General features: G+C 38.5%; 1 protein-coding gene across 9 annotated transcripts in view; it reads left to right on the plus strand.

The window, feature by feature from the left end:
* The first annotated feature begins 61 nt into the window (after positions 1-61).
* Positions 62-23,750, plus strand: part of CCNB1IP1 (cyclin B1 interacting protein 1) — a 33,370-nt gene continuing 9,681 nt past the window's right edge. Inside the window, exons 1-5 of one of the 9 annotated variants that reach the window (XM_082452383.1) lie at positions 62-3,229; positions 6,601-6,776; positions 9,940-10,017; positions 11,323-11,409; positions 12,727-21,310. In XM_082452383.1, the coding sequence (XP_082308509.1) occupies positions 16,658-18,712 (2,055 nt within the window). In that variant the 5' untranslated portion in view covers positions 62-3,229; positions 6,601-6,776; positions 9,940-10,017; positions 11,323-11,409; positions 12,727-16,657 and the 3' untranslated portion in view covers positions 18,713-21,310. The other 8 variants (XM_082452380.1, XM_082452384.1, XR_014261214.1 and 5 more) reach the window with 8 other exon arrangements.

Below are 23,750 nucleotides of genomic sequence, written 5' to 3' on the forward strand. Positions count from 1 at the left end.
GTCGCAATATGTTTCGGGAAGTCACCATAACCGACAAATGTCTTTAGGTGTGGGAGCCTTATAAATGCTTGAGCTAAACTTTCGGCATAGGGCGGAGGGAAGCTCATCGATGGGGCCACGAGCTGAGTGCGTTTAGTCACTCCGTCGCATGTCCCTTGGGAAGGTCTGAGACTAGGGCCAAAAGCGGCCCTAACAGGGCTCTCCCTGAGCTTCGGGGAGGTGAGTTCCCAGAGAACGGGGCTCCGCGCGAGGGCAGACTGGGCAGGAGATGCCATCGACCCCGCCCTTGCGGAGGGGCCTGGCGGATGCCTCCTTAGCCGGAGCTTGGAACAGACTCACGGCCAGCGAAGTGAGTTCAATGGCTGAGGTGAGGTACCTCGTATGGGGGCCTCATAACCCAATTCAGACTACTCTCCCCCCCGTCCTCTTTTAGGCTGTGGAAGGTCTGAGTAAGCAGACGTTTAGGGATGCAACGGGCGTGGAAGCTACAGAGAATGCTAATGAACTCGGAAGACCTGGTCAAGTGAACCTTAGAAAAGTTGGGTTGGGTACCACCACCCCGCTGGGAGCATAGCCCTGAAGCCTTGTCTCAGACCCTCTGAATTAAAAACTGGGAGTCTGCATTTTTAACAAGAACAACCAGTGCATTGGTGATTTTCATGTAGATTATAGATATTTATTCATTACTTCAGCACATTTATTGGACACCTTGGTGGGTTCTGGGGATATGGTAGTTTAGCCAAAATAGACATGGTTCATGTCTTCATGGACCTTAGAGTCTAGTTGGGGACAGACATTAATCAAGCAATTACACAAGCAAAAGTACAGCAGCAACAAGCGCTATAAGAAATATACAGTACTAAGGGAAGTTCTAATGGGAGAACAAACTGGGGAACTCATCACTAGGGAAATGACAGGAGTTGAGCTGTATCAGAAGAATCAGTAAGTAAAGAGGAGAGACACGGAGTGGCTGGAGCAATGAAAGCGGGAAGTGTGGTGTGAGATGAGCTGGAGAGGCCGCCAGAGCCCACAGCAAGCCAGGCTTTCCAGGTCAAGGCTAGAATTGTGTTTGTTCTAATACGGATGTGTGTGTGTGTGTGTGTGTGTGTGTGTGTGTGTGAACTACAGATGGATTAAGGACTGACATTCAGAAATAAAACTTGAAAACTCTTAGGTAGAAAATACACGTAAAAGACAGAGAACAGACTTGTGGTTGCCAAGGGGAAGAGAGGTGGGGGAGGGAAGGATTGGGAGTTTGCCATTAGCAGATGCAAACTAATACATATAGGACGGATAAACAACAAGGTCCTATGGTATATAGCACAGGGAACATTATATTCAATATGCTGTGATAAACCATAATGGAAAAGAACATGAAAAAATATGTATCTATAACTGAGTCACTTTGCTGTACAGCAGAAATTAACACAACATTGTAAATCAGCTATACCTCAGTAAAATTTAAAGAAAATACACATAAATATCTTTTAGACCTTGAGGGAAGGGACAGGCTTCTAAAGACACAAACGTCGTTGAGTATGAGAAAATATTGATAAATTTGATTATATTAAAATTGAGAAATTTTGGTCACCAAAACATGTAAAGTTTAGAAAGAAGAAAATAAATTTTTCTCATTATTTGCATGTGGTTTGATTACGGATAAAAAATCCAGAAGAAACTGGGGGATACATTTTTTAACTCAATAAGGAAGCTTAGCAAGGCTGCTAGAAAGTAACATGTAAGAGTAAATTTTATCTTTATGAAAGAGCTTCAAACAAGGAGAAACAGAATTTTTAGGAAAGATACCACTTATAATAACATAAAAGCATATCAAGTACTTAGGAATAAATCTAACAAAATGTAAGTGTTCAACAAATGTTTGTTGGATTGGATGGGATTGGTTAATCTGTTTCCAAGATACGTCAAAGCCTGTTGCATCTGACTTAATTATGGCACAAACAAGCTAGACTGGTCTAAAAGGCATTAATTTGGAAATAGGAAGACAATAAAAATCAAAGTTTATTAAAAATAGTTAATACTGAGTAGAGCTTTCTTTGTGTACTAGACATTGAGCTAAGTGCTCTCTACATGCATAACCTCATTTAATCTTTATAATGATAATAGCTAGAATTTATTTAGTGCTTACTATGCTATGAGCTTTACATATATTATTTAATTCTCACAACAACCCTACAGGGTAGGTATTATTACCATCTCCATTTTACAGTTGAGGAAATTGAACTTTAGAAAAATGTAAGTAATTTATTCAAGGTCACACGGTGTATTGGTTTGCTAGGGCTGCCATAACTAAGAAGTACAGACTGGGTTGCTCAAGCAGCAAAAATTTATTTTCTCAAAATTCTGAAGGCTGTAAGTCCAAGATAGAGGTGTCGGCAGTGTGGGTTTCTTTCTTTCTTAAAATTAATTAATTAATTAATTATTGGCTGCGTTGGGTCTTCGTTGCTGCGCGCGGGCTTTTCTCTAGTTGTGGCGAGTGGGGGGTACCCTCCGTTGTGGTGCGCGGGCGGTGCTTTCTCTTGTTGCGGAGCACGGGCTCTAGGCGCGTGGGCTTCAGTAGTTGTGGCTCGCGGGCTCTAGAGTGCAGAGCTCAGTAGTGGTGCACGGGCTTTGTTGCTCCCCGGCATTTAGGATCTTCACCCATGTCCTCTGCATTGGCAGGCGGATTCTCAACCACTGCGCCAGCAGGGAAACCCCAGTGTGGCTTTCTTATAAATCCTTTCTCCTGGATTGCAGGTGGATGTCTTCTTCCAGTATCTTTCCTGCTAAGCCTGTTAACTTGAATATTACCCTGACGGTAAGTTCTAACTTGAGTAGATCTAGACTGTTTATAATGAAACCTGTCACCTTGCATAAATTAACCATGTTAAGGTCACAAAGGATACGAAATTATCCCAAAGGAATGAAAATTCTTTGCAGTAGGTCCAACTAAACAAGAATGTGTGTAAATAGCTCGAATTAGCCCATGTTTGCTTGTGCGAAGTATATTAAAAGGAAACTTGATTTAAAAAGTTTAATCTAAAAACAGTGCAAGTAGCATCATTGGTCCTTAAAGAGACAAGTAGGTGAAGGGGGGGGGGGGTTGCATCATTTCAGCACCTTTTAAGGTAAAGGAGGAGGGAATCATCATTAGCCAATCAGGCTCTGAGGCCACTTCTCAAAGCTACTTCCTGTCTCTCCACCTTCTCTCTTTCCTTTTGGTGGTGGGCAGGTGAGTGTGCACTTAATTTTGCTTCCTAATTGTTTTGAATTTCTCTTCAATTTGAGCCATTGTATCCTGGTGGCAGGCCTTTATTTCAAGCCAGCCTTGGAGTGTGGGTGAGCTACAAGGTGATTAATTTTGGCTGCGTGGAGATTGGAGGAAGGAAGTGAAATGATCTGCCTGGCTTGTTTCCACGTGGGCCTCTGCTGGACTGGATCTGCCTTCCTTCTCCGAGACAGGGTGACCTAGGAACAGTAGATTCTGCTTCATGTACATAGTGTTTCTGCAAAATGCCTGGATTCATTTTGCTTGGAGGAAAATGTACTGTTATTGTCTCAATGCTGTTTTGACTTCTGTCTCCCTTAGTGAGAGGGTAGATCTTGGGAGGAGGAGTTCAGACTAGTCAGTTTTAATTCTCCTGTATCTGCAGGGTCCAGGTTCTTACTGGGTTTGTGGGAGCTGCAGTGGATGTTGTCTTTGCCCTGGTCTTTGCTCAGAGCAGTTTGGCTTTCTCAGTGGGACTAGGCTGTAAACTCTGAAGTCAGATGATTTTAATGAGCTCTAAAAGGAGCTCCCAATTTTAATGTCGGCACTGTGCCCTAAAAAGCTTAGGATATACTGAAAAAGATGAGGGGCCTTAGCGTAGTGCAAGCCTAAATCAAATTCCAGCACCACAATTTACTCCTCCAGTGATCTTGGGTGAGTCATTGAACTTAGCTTTTTTTTAAAAAAAAAATTAATTAATTAATTTTTGACTGTGTTGGATCTTCGTTGCTGTGCATGGTCTTTCTGTAGTTGTGGTGAGCAAGGGCTACTCTTCGTTGCGGCGCGCGGGCTTCTCATTGCGGTGGCTTCTCTTGTTGCGGCACGGGCTCTAGGCGTGCGGGCTTCAGTAGTTGTGGCACGCAGGCTCAGTAGTTGTGGCTTGCAGGCTCTAGAGCACAGGCTCAGTAGTTGTGGCGTGCGGGCTTACTTGCTCCGCGGCATGCGGGACCTTCCCGGACCAGAGCTCGAACCCATATCACTTGCATTGGCAGGCGGGTTCTTAACCACTGCGCCACCAGGGAAGTCCCAGGCTTAGCTTTTGAAGATCAAAGTATACAAAGTCCAAACACTAGTCCATGTGACATACCTTCTAGAAGTAGGCAATAAATTTATTGTGGATATTATTTTTCTCATAAAAAGTTTGCCTAGTGACTTTGAGTGACATACATTAGTCTGAATATAATGTATGTGTTATCCTTACAGGTAGAAGGTGTGAGAGAGACATAAACTAGTGCATGGAATGTGGTAATAGCCAGGCGTAGATCCCCCATAATCCTTATAATTCTCAAGCTTTATTGTTAAATTTATGTTATTTGAATAGGTAATACATTCACATTGTTCAAAATTCAAAAGGGATCATATTGTACATAATGAAGTCTCCTAAGCCTGATTCCCCTCCTCAGTAAGTGTTAATAATTTCTTGTGTATCCTTCCTGAGATATTTTATGTGTATATAAGCAAATATATGTACTTACCCCTCTTCTATATATGCTCTACCATGTATCTTACTTTTCCCACTTAGGATTTCCAAGTGAGAAAATATAGAAGATCCACATTCTTTAACATGGTTACATAGAAATCTATGTATGTACATACCATAGTTTATTTAACCTTTGTTGGTGTACATTTAGGTGATTTACAATCTTGTTATTCCCTTCAAAATGAAAAACCTTGTACATAAGTCATTTGTCAACATATGACATTTCAGTTGGGTTTTGATATATTCTTGTTTATAAGGACTCTAAATACGCAGTACTTCCTCTTATTTTGTGCACATAGTGATGACTAGAAACCAACACCCTAAATATCTTGATTGAACAATAAAGTATTTTCTATCAAAACCAAAACCATGCTGATGGCCTTTATGTGAATATATCCTTGCCCATTTCAGTTTAAGTAAGGGATGGTTTATTTTGTTGTGAACACATATTTAATGTTGAGAAGGAATGACAGTGTGAATCAGAGAAGCCACATGGTCTTCATATTCGCAAGGGCAGAAGGAGCATGCTTGCCATGTTTACTTGGCAAAATACGGGCTGGATATCTTTCTGAAATTATGGTGTTGAGTGAGTAAACTCATATTTTAGCATTAAGTTAGGAAAAACAGAAATGTTTTGGGGGCTGTAAATATGCAAAATAAAAGAGGAAGCCTTCGTGAATTCCTCCAAGGCTATTTTAAAAGTCTTAAAAGGCCCAGATCATGTCTTGTGAAACATCTAGTTTTCCAGTTAGGAGGTTTTGCTGATTGGGAGAAAAATTAGTTTTCAATGGAAGTATGCTTTTGTTGTTATGGAGTAATTTTATTTAGAATACATTGGAGCCTTCATTGCTAAGTAAAGAATGAGAGGAAGGGGAAAGCAAACTTTTTTTTTTCCTTAAAAGACACGAATCTTGGATTTGGAAGGGCATTTATGAGTACATGAGTGACTTTCCTGGCTTCAAGATTATTGTGAAAGTGTGAAATTTTAGGCAGAATATTTGCATTCTTATTAGCTGGTTGATCTTGGACACTTAATAGAAACAGCATACTAAATATTTAACTACATGCCAGCTACTGTGCAAAGTATTTTATATTTATTTTATGTCATTTAATCTTCACAACAGTTCTAAGAGGTAGGTGGTATTTGTCCTTATTTTATGGAAAGGGAATCTGAGACTTAGAGAAGTTGCGTAACTTGCCCCAGGTCACAGCAAATATATGGGGGAGCTAGGACTCAAATCCACTTCTGTCCAACTTCAAAATCCCTTATCTTAAACACTAAGCTAAGTTGCCTGCCATTTATTTAAACCTTGCTTGTATACCTATAAAATGGAGATGATGTAGTACTTGCAAAATGAAGTACTATGTGGACATATATGGACAGTGCTTTATAAATTCTAAGATAGGCAAAGTATTATGAAATAGATAAAATATGAAGTGAACAGAGTAGGTTTTATTGCCTTTTCATATTGATTTTAAATCATTCCTTATTGCTGTTTTGACCCAAAGCCCTCAGGTACTATATTTTTATTTCATTTTTATTTTGCTCCACCAGCAGTGGGACTGGGATTGGGTGAAATGGTGGTCTCTTGGGGTGAGCTGTATGATCAGTCGGTGTTTCTGATCTCACCACTTTCATTTCATATGTGCCCTGAGTGGATTCCTCCTGCACTGAGAGGTTAAAACAATCGGTATTCTTGGCTAAAATAACTGACAGTGAATGGGAAATAAAATGTGGGTGTCTGTTCTGATAGTACAGCCTTACAGAGCTGTCTCTAGAAGAGGACGGTGGCAAGCAACCAATTTAGCTTTTACTTCCTATACAAAGTTTTGTGTTGTTTTCCTTCTGCTTCAGGTTGAAGATGGAATCCACTGAGGAAGGAAGGCCTAGGTCTTCAGCACCGTGTGTGCCAGCCCAGAAGCAGCAGTGTGAAAGCCTCTGCAACATCTGCTGTAGACCCCTAAAAATCAGGGGGGGTTGGATTTGGACATCCTCAGTAGGAATGGTTAAGCGCTGATGGGATCATAAACGTAAGTACTTGAACTTTGACCAAGATATGATGCCTTAAAGTGTTCTCTGTTTCACATGTGTATGTGCCTTTTCTATCTAAAAAAGATAGGTTCATCGAGTTACCGTTGTATCCCATAGTGTGAGATACACAGTAGGCACTGAGTAAATTGGAATGGAACTGAGTAAAATTGAGTGATAACATAACCTTAAAATAGAAGCATCAGCTGATTCAGTATTAGCAATTTGTGGTTGGTATCAGGCCTCATGAAGCATCTGTTCACATGTAAAATGTACCTTTTGCCCGTGAGCACCAGTCCTTTGAAGAACTTATTGCCACAGGAAACAAAATGAGCAGGTCATTGATTGTTAATGGGGTATTTACAGAATGTTTACTTTAGCTCCCTAAACAACTCAGTAAATATACAATGGCCTTCAGGTGGTAGAATAACACTTGCTGAAGCGTGACTAGAATCCTGCAGGGAGCATCACATTGGGAAAGGCATCATATATCATCAGGATTTATGTGCTAGGCTTTGTGCTATGTGCCAAGGACACAAAGACCAGGCCCTTTGCAATCTGGGTTTTGTTTGTGAGATGAGACAAATAGAGAAGTTACACTTTTAAATCTATAATTATTTTTGTGTAAGAAGTACTTGGACATGGACTTTTGAGGTTAGACAATGTTGAAACTCTCACAATAAGAAATGGTGAAATCTCGCAATAAGTTTTGCTTCCTATGTTCCCTTAGTTAATTTCTCATGCTGCTGATCTCCAATACATTTTGAATAATTAAAGCACCATTCAAGTATAGGACAAGAAGGAGTAAAATAACAATTTGATTATATCTCTGAGTTACTTAAAACACCTCATTTTCTTTCTGACCTATTGAGCCAGTATGCCATTCTTAATACGTTCTAAAGCAAACCATCTTTTGTAGCTCTGCTTCTTATTTCACGTAGGAAGTGGCATGGTGAAGTGAAAATATGGAGTTGTGACAGAATTGGGTTTAAATCCTAGCTCTTAATAGCTAGATGGACTTTTGAAATTTATTTAACTTCGCTGAGCCTCAAATTTCCTTGTAAATATGAGAAAAACTTTTGTTGTAAAGTTTGAAATGGTTTCAATAGTTCTTGACAGATTGTAGGAATATTTAAGAACGATAGCTACTACTTCCTTTCTGTCAGCTTATTTTAGTCTTACCCACCCTTTAAGGCACTGCTGTCCAACACAACTTTCTGTGATGATGGAAATATTCTATATGTGTACTATCCAGTTTGGTAGCGATCAGCCACATGAGGCTATTGAGCAATCAAAATGTGACTGAAGAATTTAATTTTTAGTTTAATTTAAATTTAGGCTGTATGTGGTGTTAACCTATTGGAGAGTGCAATTTTTCTTTTATTGAGATATAATTGATGTATTACATTATATTAGTTTCAGGTGTTCAACATAATAATTCAGTATTTGTATATACTATAAAATGATTACCACAATAATTCTAGTTAAGATCCATCACCACACCTAGTTACACATTTTTTCTTCTTGTGTTGAGAACTTTTGAGATTACTCTCTTAGCAACTCTCATATATATAATAAATATTATTCTAAGTGCAATTTTGAGGCTCATTCAAGACCTACCTTTTTTTTTCATGAAGCCTTCCTTGACCAATGATTCTTCTTAACATTACTTGGTTCTCTCTCCCACTTATTTTGTACTTACCATAGACATTAATTTTCATGAGTGTTGTCTTTCTAGCTAGATTGTATTTGAGATTGCGGAGTTTTAAATTTCCCCATTGCTGCATGAAAAGGAACATGATAAAAATATAACTGTAACGTGTAGTTAATAATTTTAAATGATCATTAAATGTAATAGAATTTTCTAGTTAGTAATTAGGTGAAGAGTAGGGAATAGTATGAAGGTTGCTTACGGTGATGAGCTTTGTGTCTAGTCTGTTTCACTCATCATTTTAGGTGATGAGCTTTGTGTCCAGTCTGTTTCACCTAAAAGTTCAGAATACACTCAAGCTCTGGAAGAACATATTAAAGCCTCTTTCTTACAGTGCCATCTTGTGGCCGATTTGTGCTCCAAAGAATGCTCATTCAAATTTGCTATGTCAAGGGAAGGTTTTCTTAAGTTTATTGTGATAAAACCTTAACAGAAGTAGAGGTTAAATATAATTGACACTGGCTCAAATGAAATTGAAACATGCTTTGAAAAAAAAGCTATTTTACGTTGACTTCTCATTTATTTGACTCTTAGGAGTTCTTAGCTCCTTCCTTTTTTTTTTTTTTTAAAGGATTTTGTGAATTTAATGACTGTGGTTATCCTGTGGTGGTTACGAGTGTTTTCTGCGATCACATACCCTGTGAACTTGGAGAGACTGGCAGTAACCCATGCCATTTATCCCATGGCTGCCAAGCTCTGTCTGCAGCCAGCACACGGCTCCTTCTTTTTGCATACCTATTCTTTTGTTAGACTGTTGACTTTTATAACCTTTCAGAGGTTGGTTAGATTTATCGTACAGTTTTACCCAAACTTTTAAATTTATACAAATAGCGGAGCTTGTACAGAAGTCCTGCCCTAGTCTGATACTGAGTTTGGGCATTTGATGACATCCTCCAAGTAGATGAGTCAATTTATACTGCTGAATGGAGATTCAAATAAAGAATGAACAGTTTTCTTTGAGGTTAATTTTCCTTGAGGTTATATGGGTGTGACTTGCTGTGGAGTAGGCCGGTGTGCATTCAAGTCTTATAGTCAGAGCATTTGCATATTTTTTTAAAGATTTATTTATTTAATTTATTTATTTTTGGCTGCGTTGGGTCTTTGTTGCTGTGCACAGGCTTTCTCTAGTTACGGCAAGTGGGGGCTACTCTTCGTTGAGGTGCACAGGCTTCTCATTGCAGTGGCTTCTCTTGTTGCGGAGCATGGGCTCTAGGCACGCAGGCTTCAGTAGTTGCGGCACGTGGGCTCAGTAGTTGTGGCTCGCAGGCTCTAGAGCGCAAGCTCAGTAGTTGTGGCGCACAGGCTTAGTTGCTCCGTGGCATGTGGCATCTTCCTGGACCAGGGCTCAAACCTGTGTCCCCTGCATTGGCAGGCAGATTCTTAACCACTATGCCACTTTCTTAACCAGGGAAGCCCCTGCATATTTTAAAATTTATTAATTTTTTATTTTCCAGAGATGATGCCAGATAGTTGGTAAATCCTATAGCTCAACTTGATTCCTAGATACAAGCTGGATTCATTTGATACCACAGGTAAGTATAAAAGAAAACCTTCATTTTTACCTCATTTGAATTTCTAATCACCTAGCAATTTGGGGGGGCTCACTTTTCTTTCTTTTTTTTTTTAGTATTTATTTATTTTTTGGGCTGCATCAGGTCTTAGTTGTGGCATGTGGGATCTTTCACTGTGGTGCGCGACTTATCTCTAGTTGTGGTGCACGGGTTCCAGAGTACGTGGGCTCTGTAGTTACTGCACACGGGCTTAGTTGCCCCGCGGCATGTGGGATCTTAGGTCCCCCACCCGGGATTAGAACCTGCATCCCCTGCATTGGAAGGCAGATTCTTAACCACTGGACCACCAGGGAAGTCCCCGGGGGCTCAATTTTCTTAGTGGCTGAAATTAGTGGTAGTTGAAGGGGCCTTAGTTCTAACCTTAACAGAGTTTCCCTGGTTTAGGGATGAGGAGCTGGTAGTGGTTTGTCCTTTACCAGTCAGTCATTTGCAGTTTGCCATGGTGAAACGCATGTTAAGTTCATGTTTCAGCTGATCGCCCTGATTAAACACATGCTCTGAGCAGACTAAACCTAGGGTAAACACCTGGAATTGAATTCTGCATCTTGAAATTTTTACTGGAATCTAGCCTGTGATGTTAGGTAATTCTTAAATCTTTGAATTATGAATTTGCTACTACAACATTTTGTTGTGCTTTGATCTTTTGTGATATCTCTTTGAGATAGACAGAACTTGGGTCTAGAATCCTTAATCTAATAATTCAAACAGTACAGAAAAAACACTGATAACTGGTATAATTCTATTAACTACTTAACTTGACAGTATTAAACTAATCACTATTTTGTTAGTCTATATATAAGATTAAGAGAACCCCAGAGTTGGTTAAATCAATTTTAAAATCAAGATAATAAAATGCAATACTATACAATCACTAAAAGTTATGATACTGGTTTGTCTTTCTTGAAATGGAAGAGTATTCATGATACATTAATTTAAAAACAAGTTACAGAGCAATATGTATAATCCTTTTTCTGCTTAAACATTTTTATATGCTTATGTTTACTTGAGAAGTCATTTGAAAGGATATCCTCAAATACAAGGGATTATTGTCTTTAGAATTGGGTTGTATGGGTGATCTTGTTAACCAGTACTTTCTGACTTTATGATATTCATGTATAATTTAAAGTTATTTAAAGCAACCCAGGTGGGACAGGCTCATATTCTTGTACCTGCAAGTTTCAGCACAGAATGGGGTTACATATGAGGGTGAAATATAGGAAATACAAATAATTCAAAGTAACATCAGCACTTGAAATAATTTTTTAGCTTTTGGCTGTGTCTTTTGCAGAAATGAAACTTCGGGAGACTAGATTGGAGTCTCACTTCTTTCCCAGCCTGGAACTCTTGGGAGCTGTAAGTCCTGGATATACAATAGATAATAATAGTATTTTTGTTTTATGGTAAGGCTTATGTTGAAATTGAGAAATTTGATATACATATGAATCTGTGAGAACTCAGCTTAATGACTTCATGGCTAGCTGCTAAGGTGCTACAAATTTCAATTTTTAAAAAGTCAACTAAACATGTTGAGAGGTAGCTTAGCATAGTAGTTATACATGGCTTCTGGAGTCAGACTGTGTTCATACCCATTCTGTATCACTTAAGCAGCTGTGTAACCTTGGCAAGTTTCTTAACAGCTCAGAGTCTTAGGGTCTTTCTATCTTAGAAGGTGATAATTATAGTACCTGACTCAAAGGAATAATACTTAATTTGGAAGATTAAATTAGATAATAAATGTGTGGGGCTTAGAAAATTGTTAACATGTGGTAAATGCTCAATAGATGTTAGCTATTTTATCATCAGAGTCCATGTTTATATTTATCTTAGACTGTACTACCTGGCAATTTCTGACATCTGCCTAAGAGGTTATCAGAAATTCTTTGTTTTTATTGCTTATGTGCATCTTTCTGCCAGTTGGTCTATCCCTCATCATCTTTACCTCTAGCACACAAAGCCTAATTTAGTTCCAGAATTAGGCAAAGTATGGTAATAAGGTCTATAGTGTATATCCCTGTATAACTGTTCCAATAACATTTTCTTAATTAATCTTGTTTTGGGCACTAATTTATTTATCACCTAATTCTTCTTTTTGTCTATCTAGCTGGTCCAGTTGATACTTAATGGTTCTAGTTCTTGACTGACTTTTTAAAAAGTTAGATGTAGTGATTGTAGTGATGTTTCTTAAAACATTTATTAAAATGTTTATTAAAATGATTAGAGATAATATTTGACGGCTGTTCCTCTCACTGCTTGGAGCCTTAAGTAGTGGGATTTTAGTCTGTCATATATCTAAGCTGACTTGTCTTCACTCAGGGTACCATGAGGATGGGTTGGCTGTCCGTTAGTGCCATCTGATTTTTGCGGAGTCAAACAATTGCAAAGCAGGTGGTGATTCTAGGTTAAGAAAATATACCTGTGATTAAAAAAAACCCCACTAATTTTAAAACATGAGGATCTAATGTATAGAGAACCTTTTGATTGCAATTGCTTTTGAATAGCACTGATCTAGGGTTATGAAAGAAAGAGCTCTAGTCAGTTAATTCTGGGAGTTATTGTAACATTATACTCTGAAGTCATTCATGTATAAATTTTAAATGGTTTACTCAGTTTTCTATTGAGTAGTTATTCACACATTTCAGGGAAGTATTAAAAATATCTTTTTCTTTGCAGCATGAAGGTAGATGATTCTTCAAATTAAAGACGGACACTGACTTTTCTTACCAGAAATGGTTTATAGAATCAACTTTCAAAAATGCAAGAGGCAGCAAAAAAAATGAGTAAAATATTTTCTTCTATTATTCTTTGATTGTTTGCTAGATTGTAAACTCCATGAAAGCAGGATAACTTGCTTATCTGTAATGCCTGGCCCAGAATAGATACTCAAAAAATATTTGAAGTTGGGCTTCCCTGGTGGCGCAGTGGTTGAGAATCTGCCTGCCAATGCAGGGGACATGGGTTCGAGCCCTGGTCTGGGAAGATCCCACATGCCGCGGAGTAACTAAGCCCATGAGCCACAATTACTGAGCCTGCGCATCTGGAGCCTGTGCTCCTCAACAAGAGAGGCCGCGATAGTGAGAGGCCCGCGCACCGCGATGAAGAGTGGCCCCCGCTTGCCACAACTAGAGAAAGCCCTCGCACAGAAACGAAGACCCAACACAGCCATAAATAAATAAATAAATAAATAAATAAAGCATGACACAAATTAAGCAAAGTGAATACCATCAAGCTTTCATCATCATAAAAAAATATTTTAAGTTAATTAAAATTTCCATAGAATTTTGTTTTTTTTAATCCCTGGAAAATAACAACCATTTTAATGGCATTTCAGCAAGACAATTACATGGAATAACTGGGACTTAAATTTTGACTCTGATGTATAAACTATCTGGATACCAATGAGTCTACTTAATATCTGATTATGATGCTTGATCCTTTAAGAGGCAATGAAGAATGGCTGCCAAAACAAACTGTGTATGTGAGGAATAAATGTATAAAAGCTTACTAATATTTAGTAGGAAATCTTTTATTATGTACATTTCATTGGAAAGTTTTCATTGATTTAAATTGCACATACCACTCAGGTATGATTAAAAAGTCTTTTTTTTTTTTTGCTTTATATTTAATGTTGAAATATTCTCAATTGTTTTGGCTAAATTATACTTTACAGATTTTTTTGCCCTATATTCTTTATTTACATCCATGAGGGTATATTTAACATGCAAGGGATACAAAATATACATCCAAATATTGGAAGTTTGGTATACTTCACTGTGTTTTGGAATGAAATTTAATACTTGTGCTTATGCCAGAATCACACAAATGGTATGCAACTATAATAACTTCTGTTAGAATATGAAACCTATTCTTTAGATTCTTCTATTAAAACAAATATAAGTATCAAATTAGTATTAGAGTAGATGATGTTGACAGTCAGATTCAAAGATAATAAGGGGGGAAGATTATTATCTCTGAAGCTCTTAGAGAAACGTGGTGCATAAATACTCATAATATAGCCAATATGTACTTAAAATATCTGAATAAGATCAAAATCAAACTTCATGGTAAAAATACCATTTTGAAAGGTGAAGTAACCTGCAGTTAAATGGTATAAGTGATATGTAAGCACAAATTGTGCTTTCAGAGTTTATCCAGACTTCTTAGGAAGAATGGATTAAAGATCTATAAATGAAAAGCAAAACTTTAAACCTGTAGAAAAGCAAAGACTATGACACTGGAGTACACATAAAGCACAAAAAGGAAAGATCGATAAATTTGTATACACTAAAATTCAAACTTATGTTTGCACATCATGTAACTGACAAAGTCTCCATTTAAATCAAGAAAATGATCAAAGGATATGAATGGACAATACAGAGATGAGGATCCCTGAGTAGTAATTCACATGAAAAGATGCTTTATCTAACTAGTAATAAAAGATTTCCACATTAAAACAACACTGAGATACCATTTCACTGCCATCAGACGGGCAAAAATGAAAACAAAACAAAACAAAACAACCTCGACACTTAAACGTGTTGCTGAGGCTGGAGTAGTGGGCTCTCATCTTTGCTGGTGGCAGTGAAATTTATGTTACTACTTTAGAGAATGGTTTGGCAACATCTAGTTTATTGGAAGATGCTTATACCTGGTCTTTGAGTATTATATTCTATAAGAATTCTTGACATGTGTATTCAAGGAGGCATGTACAGAAAGTTCATTGCAGTCGTATTTTTAATTGTAAAAGCCAGGAACTAATATCCGTTAGAAGAATGAATGAATAAATTGTGGTTTGTAGCATTTGGCTGTTAAAATAAATTAATACGAGGTATGTGTATTAACTTTACATCTCAAAAACAATGAATTAAAAATATGGCCAACTGATATTTGTTGTGTGAGAAGATTTAGTAGTTTTAGAACATGCAAGACATTCACAGAAAGATAGACAAGATGAAATGGCAGAGGGCTATGTACCAGATGAAGGAACAAGATAAAACCCCAGGAAAACAACTAAATGAAGTGGAGATAGGCAACCTTCCAGAAAAAGAATTCAGAATAATGTTAGTGAAGATGATCCAGGACCTTGGAAAAAGAATGGAGGCAAAGATCGAGAAGATACAAGAAATGTTTAACAAAGACCTAGAAGAATTAAAGAACAAACAAACAGAGATGAACAACACAATAACTGAAATGAAAAATACACTAGAAGGAATCAATAGCAGAATAACTGAGGCAGAAGAACAGATAAGTGACCTGGAAGACAGAATGGTGGAATTCACTGCTGTGGAACAGAATAAAGAAAAAAGCATGAAAAGAAATGAAGACAGCCTAAGAGACCTCTGGGACAACATTAAATGCAACAACATTTGCATTATAGGAGTCCCAGAAGGAGAAGAGAGAGAGAAAGGACCAGAGAAAATATTTGAAGAGATTATAGTTGAAAACTTCCTTAACATGGGAAAGGAAATAGCCACCCAAGTCCAGGAAGCGCAGAGAGTCCCATACAGGATAAACCCAAGGAGAAACACACCGAGACACATAGTAATCAAATTGGCAAAAATTAAAGACAAAGAAAAATTATTGAAAGCAGCAAGGGAAAAATGACAAATAACATACAAGGGAACTCCCATAAGGTTAACAGCTGATTTCTCAGCAGAAACTCTACAAGCCAGAAGGGAGTGGCATGATATACTTAAAGTGATAAAAGGGAAGAACCCACAACCAAGATTACTCTACCCAGCAAGGATCTCATTCAGATTTGATGGAGAAGTCAAAAGCTTTACAGACAAGCAAAAGCTAAGAGAATTCAGCACCACCAAACCAGCTCCACAACAAATGCTAAAGGAATTTCTCTAAGTGGGAAACACAAGAGAAGAAAAGGACCTACAAAAACAAACCCAAAACAATTAAGAAAACGGTCATAGGAACACACATATCAATAATTACCTTAAAAATGAATGGATTAAATGCTCCAACCAAAAGACACAGGCTTGCTGAATGGATACAAAAACAAGACCCATATATATGCTGTCTACAAGACCCACTTCAGACCTAGGGACACATACAGACTGAAAGTGATGGGATGGAAAAAGATATTCCATGCAAATGGAAATCATAAGAAAGCTGGAGTAGCAACACTCATCTCAGATAAAATAGACTTTAAAATAAAGAATGTTAAAATAGACAAGGAAGAACACTACATAATGATCAAGGGATCAATCCAAGAAGAAGATATAACAATTATAAATATATATGCACCCAACATAGGAGCACCACAATACATAAGGCAACTGCTAACAGCTATAAAAGAGGAAATCGACAGTAACACAATAATAGTGGGGGACTTTAACACCTCACTTACACCAATGGACAGATCATCCAGACAGAAAATTAATAAGGAAACACAACTTTAAATGACACAATAGACCAGATAGGTTTAATAGAAATTTATAGGACATTCCATCCAAACACAGCAGATTACACTTTCTTCTCAAGTGTGCATGGAACATTCTCCACGATAGATCACATCTTGGGTCACAAATCAAGCCTCAGTAAATTTAAGAAAATTGAAATCATATCAGGCATCTTTTCTGGCCACAACCCTATGAGATTAGAAATCAATTACAAGGAAAAAAACGTAAAAAACACGAACACATGGAGGCTAAGCAATGCGTTACTAAATAACCAAGAGATCACTGAAGAAATCAAAGAGGAAATCAAAATATACCTAGAGACAAATGACAACAAAAACATGACAATCCAAAACCCATCGGATGTGGCAAAAGCAGTTCTAAGAGGGAAGTTTATAGCTATACAAGCCTACCTCAAGAAACAAGAAAAATCTCAAATAAACAATCTAACCTTACCCCTAAGGGAACTAGAGAAAGAAGAACAAACAAAACCCAAAGTTAGCAGAAGGAAAGAAATCATAAAGATCAGAGCAGAAATAAATGAAATAGAAACAAAGAAAACAATAGCAAGGATCAATAAAACTAAAAGCTTGTTCTTTGAGAAGATAAACAAAATTGATAAACCATTAGCCAGACTCATCAAGAAAAAGAGGGAGAGGACTCAAATCAATAAAATTAGAAATGAAAAAGGTGAAGTTACAACGGACACTGCAGAAATACAAAGCATCCTAAGAGACTACTACAAGCAACGCTATGCCAATAAAATGGACAACCTGGAAGAAATGGACAAATTCTTAGAAAGGTATAACCTTCCAAGACTGAACCAGGAAGAAACAGAAAATATGAACAGACCAATCACAAGTAATGAAATTGAAACTGTGATTAAAAATCTTCCAACAAACAAAAGTCCAGGACCAGATGGCTTCACAGGTGAATTCTATCAAACATTTAGAGAAGAGCTAACACCCATCCTTCTCAAACTCTTCCAAAAAATTGCAGAGGAAGGAACACTCCCAAACGCATTCTATGAGGCCACCATCACCCTGATACCAAAACCAGACAAAGATACTACAAAAAAAGAAAATTACAGACCAATATCACTGATGAATATAGATGCAAGAATCCTCAACAAAATACTAGCAAACAGAATCCAACAACACATTAAAAGGATCATACACCATGATCAAGTGGGATTTATCCCAGGGATGCAAGGATTCTTCAATATATGCAAATCAATCAATGTGATACACCATATTAACCAATTGAAGAATAAAAACCATATGATCATCTCAAGAGATGCAGAAAAAGCTTTTGACAAAATTCAACACCCACTTATGATAAAAACTCTCCAGAAAGTGGGCATAGAGGGAACTTACCTCAACATACTAAAGGCCATATATGACAAACCCACAGCAAACATCATTCTCAATGGTGAAAGACTGAAAGCATTTCCTCTAAGATCAGGAACACGACAAGGATATCCACTCTCACCACTATTATTCAACATAGTTTTGGAAGTCCTAGCCATGGCAATCAGAGAAGAAAAAGAAACAAAAGGAATACAAATTGGAAAAGAAGAAGTAAAACAGTCACTGTTTGCAGATGACATGATACTATACATACAGAATCCTAAAGATGCCACCAGAAAACTACTAGAGCTAATCAATGAATTTGGCAAAGTTTCAGGGTACACCATTAATGCACAGAAATCTCTTGCATCCCTATACACTAATGATGAAAAATCTGAAAGAGAAATTAAGGAAACACTCCCATTTACCACTGCAACAAAAAGAATAAAATACCTAGGAATAAACCTACCTAGGGAGACAAAAAACCTGTATGCAGAAAACTATAAGACACTGATGAAAGAAATTAAGGATGATACCAACAGATGGAGAGATATACCATGTTCCTGGATTGGAAGAATCAATATTGTGAAAATGAGTATACTACTCAAAGCAGTCTACAGACTCAATGCAATCCCTATCAAATTACCAATGGCATTTTTTATGGAACTAGAACAAAAAATCTTAAAATTTGTATGGAGACACAAAAGACCCCGAATAGCCAAAGCAGTCTTGAGGGGAAAAAACAGAGCTGGAGGAATCAGACTCCCTGACTTCAGACTATACTGCAAAGCTACAGTAATCAAGACAATATGGTACTGGCACAAAAACAGAAATATAGATCAATGGAACAAGACAGAAAGCCCGGAGATAAACCCACGCACCTATGGTCAACTAATATGAAAAGGAGGCATGGATATACAATGGAGAAAAGACAGTCTCTTCAATAAGTGGTGCTGGGAAAACTGGACAGCTACATGTGAAAGAATGAAATTAGAACACTCGCTAACACCATACACAAAAATAAACTCAAAATTGATTAGAGAACTAAATGTAAGACCAGATACTATAAAACTCTTAGAGGAAAACATAGGAAGAACACTCCTTGACATAAATCACAGCAAGTTCTTTTTTGATCCACCTCCTAGAGTAATGGAAATAAAAACAAAAATAAACAAATGGGACGTAATGAAACTTAAAAGCTTTTGCACAGCAAAGGAAACCATAAACAAGACGAAAAGACAACCCTCAGAATGGGAGAAAATATTTGCAAACGAATCAACGGACAAAGGATTAATCTCCAAAATACATAAACAGCTCATGCAGCTCAATATTAAAAAAAACAAACAACCCAATGCAAAAATGGGCAGAAGAACTAAATAGACATTTCTCAAAGAAGACATACAGATGGCCAAGAAGCACATGAAAAGCTGCTCAACATCACTAATTATTAGAGAAATGCAAATCAAAACTACAGTGAGGTATCACCTGACACCAGTTAGAATGGGCATCATCAGAAAATCTACCAACAACAAATGCTGGAGAGGGTGTGGAGGAAAGGGAACCCTCCTGCACTGTCGATAGGAATGTAAATTGATACAGCCACTGTGGAGAACAGTATGGAGGTTCCTTAAAATGGTTTATAGAAATGGTTTATAGAATCAACTTTCAAAAATGCAAGAGGCAGCAAAAAAAAATGAGTAAAATATTTTCTTCTATTATTCTTTGATTGTTTGCTAGATTGTAAACTCCATGAAAGCAGGATAACTTGCTTATCTGTAACGCCTGGCCCAGAATAGATACTCAAAAAATATTTGAAGTAGGGCTTCCCTGGTGGCGCAGTGGTTGAGAATCTGCCTGCCAATGCAGGGGACATGGGTTCGAGCCCTGGTCTGGGAAGATCCCACATGCCGCGGAGCAAATGAGCCCGTGAGCCACAGCTACTGAGCCTGCGCATCTGGAGCCTGTGCTCCGCAACAAGAGGCCGCGATAGTGAGAGGCCCGTGCACCGCGATGAAGAGTGGCCCCTGCTTGCCGCAACTAGAGAAAGTCCTCGTGCAGAAACGAAGACTCAACACACCCAAAAATAAATAAATAAATAAATTTAAAAAAACAAACAAACAAAAAAAGCTAAAAATAGAATTACCATATGACCCAGCAATCCCACTACTGGGCATATACCCAGAGAAAACCATAATTCAAAAAGACACATGCACCCCAATGTTCATTGCAGCACTATTTATAATAGCCAGTTCATGGAAGCAACCTAAATGCCCATCGACAGACGAATGGAGAAAGAAGATGTTGTACATATACACAATGGAATATTACTCAGCCGTAAAAAGGAACGAAATTGGGTCATTTGTAGAGACGCGGATGGATCTAGAGACTGTCATACAGAGTGAAGTAAGTCAGAAAGAGAAAAAGAAATATCGTATATTAACGCATATATGTGGAACCTAGAAAAATGGTTCAGATGAACCGGTTTGCAGGGCAGAAATAGAGACAGAGATGCAGAGAAGAAACGTACGGACACCAAGGGGGGAAAGTGGGGGGTGGGAGTGGTGGTATGATGAATTGGGCCATTTGGATTGACGTGTACACTGATGTGTATAAAATGGATGACTAATAAGAACCTGCTGTATAAAAAATAAAATAAAATTCAAAAATTCAAAAAAATAATAAAGAGGTGAAGAGGGAATTGCCCATCATAAAGAGGGTGGGTCAGTCCCGAAAATACAGGAAAAGGAGTGTCACAAGCAAATGGCACCTGTGCCCAGTCTGGCACTCTTCAAGTGGGGCACTTTGTCTGTTCGATTTTAAGTATCATCAATCCACTAGCTGTGTTATTCCTATGATTAGTGTGATGGCATCAGGGTATCATCAGTGCCTTTTGTCACTGAACAGTTTAATAATTCCCTACATGCCTCCCACAACCTTTCACAATTCTGTGCTTCTTATTAAAATGTGATAGGGAGACAATAGACTGGTCAGCTTGAAATAAATACTCAGTCTACAAGGCAGTTATGGTATTCACTGGAGATTCTGAGATGTAAGTTTACCCATGTGAGAAAGAGCCACTCTCCATTGGGCTCTGAATACACAAGCTGACTAAAAGAAAAAAAGAATATGCACAACAAAGTTTGATGTACATACATATATTAAAAGTAGAAAAGCATGCATGAGAATGATAAACACCAAAATCTGGCTTGTTTACCTCTGAAGAGGTTAAGAGGAAAGTGGATTGAGGTGTACACAGGGGAAGCTTCAACTGTATCTGTAATTTGTTACCTCATTAAAAATATCAAATGTGAGAAAGCTTTGGGTTTATTAAAGCTGAGTGGTGGTCACTCTCCATACATTTTTGATAAGCTTGATATTTAATAATAAAAACCAATATTTTAAAGATCTCATTTTGGTGGATGGGTCTCTGTATCCCAGCCTTGATTGATTTCAGTGGTCTCATCCCCAGGAGCATCTTAGAAATGAGCCATTGAAGGTTTTGTCTATGTCATGAGAGAACAGGACACGTGTTTTGCCGAAAGCCTGCTTTCAGTTTTAAGGTTTGTTGGATTCGTTGGCAAAATAACCACTTGTTTCACATAAGTAAACAGCTTTAATCAATTCTTTAATGAAAGGTGATTCAACTTAATTTTAATATACAGTCATTAGAAGGAAAGGAATAAGAATATTAGAGAAACATAACAGGATATACATCACCGAATTGGGCCGACACCTACTTCCAGATCCAAACAGCAGCTGGAAAGTCCCGAGTGACAGCAATCTGGAGCCCCAATTGGGAAGGGTCCCAGATGGTGCATCCACCCCACAGGCGAGACTTCAGATTGGAGTTCTGGGGGCTTCCGTTTATAATTCCAGGCTGCAAACTGATATCATCAGTTTGTGTGCAAAAATGCAGCTCTGGATTCACTTTAACAACAATGCTGTTGGCTTCACCATATGAGTCACAAGATTTTCCAGAACATGGGGGACTGGCCAGGTCCCCAGGACTCAAGAAGTTCCAAGACCCACTCCCTTCGTTCTTGTAAGCGCCGCTTGACTTGCTAGCAGCAATTGTTAGGTGTGCAAGCAGGCGCGCAGTCCAGGCAGGGTCACAGGTCAAGCAGAGGCCTGCTTCTGCCTCAAGCCTGAACAAGACTACTTTACTAGTTTTCCCAACAACATGCCACCAAGAAACAGGTCAATTCCTGGTGTTCCAGTCTACTGGGATATTAAGACTTTGTAGCCACCCCCCTTTTCTCCTATCTGGCAAAACAGGTTCTCTCCCCCCGTCCCAAAATCTGTGTGTGGGGTGTGTGTGTGTGTGTATGTGTGTTTTAATTCATACAGGCTTTTAGCTAAATGGGTTGGAAATTGGAAACTGATTTAGAGAGAAAATGGTGTGGGTAACACTAAGGTCTGGGGAATCAGTATCATTGGGGAATCGATATTGATGAAGAAGCAGGAAGGGATCATACTGCAGCACAAAGGTAACTTGGCTAGAATCATAAAGTTAGGTACTGGTAGAATTTGAATGCTTTGTGTTTATAACTTGAAATGAGATTATACCCTTTTATTGTACTTTAAGTAATATTTCTACATTTGGCATAGTTAAAACCAGAAAATGCACAAAAGGCTCAGATAACCAGAATATGTTAAGGATTACATGGTTTACACATGAACCCCTAATTTTCTTCAAACCTATTTTGTACCACTAGAATTGAGTTTCTATTCTAAACTGTCAGAAGATGTTTTAGGAAAAGTATACAAAGGCCAAGATGACCCTGATTACTATGAACTAGTTGCAAATAGACAAAAAATGAGCAGAAAGTTGTTTAATCAGGATAGGTTTCTGTTTGAAGGAGAAAGGTTTAGTATACAGATTCACAACCCATAAAGGGGTTTGCAGGGCTTAGTGTCCATTGTGTTACTGATTTATTGGGTTGTTTCTGTTACTAATTCATACTGGTTTCATATAATATGGAAAGGTGGCGACAAAAGACAGCATTAAGGCATGTATCCTGAGGACCCCTCAAGCTCTCGGCTTAATTTCTAATATGAATTCTAATAGACTCATAGATTGAGCAGAAAGTCATACAGTAAGCACAGAACAGAAAAAGTGACAAGTAACAGCATTAGGATAAAGCCAGTACAGATATTTAAACAATTACAAGCAGGTCCAGGAAAGCACACAGGCAGATGACCTCAAAAAAGCTGTGACACCCGATCCTATCGCTTCGTTCCTAGAGCTGTAATGAATGTTCATAATGCAGACTCTGAATCAAGAAAAGTTCTTTAATATTATATAGAGGATGTGGAAAAGCTGGAAAGATGTCTATTTCAAGATGGATTTAAAAAATGGCAGAATCTACCTCAACACAGAGGTGTTAGCCGTCAAGTTATAGGTATCACACAATTTTGGGGGCTTTTTCCCTTAAATACTTAGAAAGTGTTGCCCAGTCGGTACTCCCCAAATTTTCCCAGGACAAACACCTGCGGGTACTCAGAGGCTGTTAGCTTCTCAACTGTACCCACTCTGCTCTGACCTCAAATGTTAGGCCCATGACAGCTAGGATGTCACTCTTGTGCCAGTCGAGGGCTGAAAAGAGCACACGATGACAGTATCTACGGGGCTCCCAAGTGGGAAACCTAGGCCAGGCCCAGTCAGATTCGCTCTCTGAGATGCACGTACCTGGGGGTGCACCGCCCACAGTGCAGGTGCCACAGCCCGGCGGGTCCCAGAATCCTGAGCGGCGGTGACCCGGGCGCTCAGCCCCCTGCAGGCTCCCGGGCGACTCTGCGCATGCGCCCTCAGACGTAGTGGCGACGCCCGCGGCGAGTCCTCGCTCGTCGTGGAGTTGAGGAGGCAACGGCGTTTTCCCGCGTTTTTTCTGGGCGCCTCCGGTTAGATATTTTATTGGTATTAGTGTTGTTAGTATTT

The sequence above is a fragment of the Balaenoptera physalus genome, assembly GCF_965194825.1.
Source record: "Balaenoptera physalus genome assembly, chromosome: 2".
Taxonomy (NCBI): Eukaryota; Metazoa; Chordata; class Mammalia; order Artiodactyla; family Balaenopteridae; genus Balaenoptera; species Balaenoptera physalus.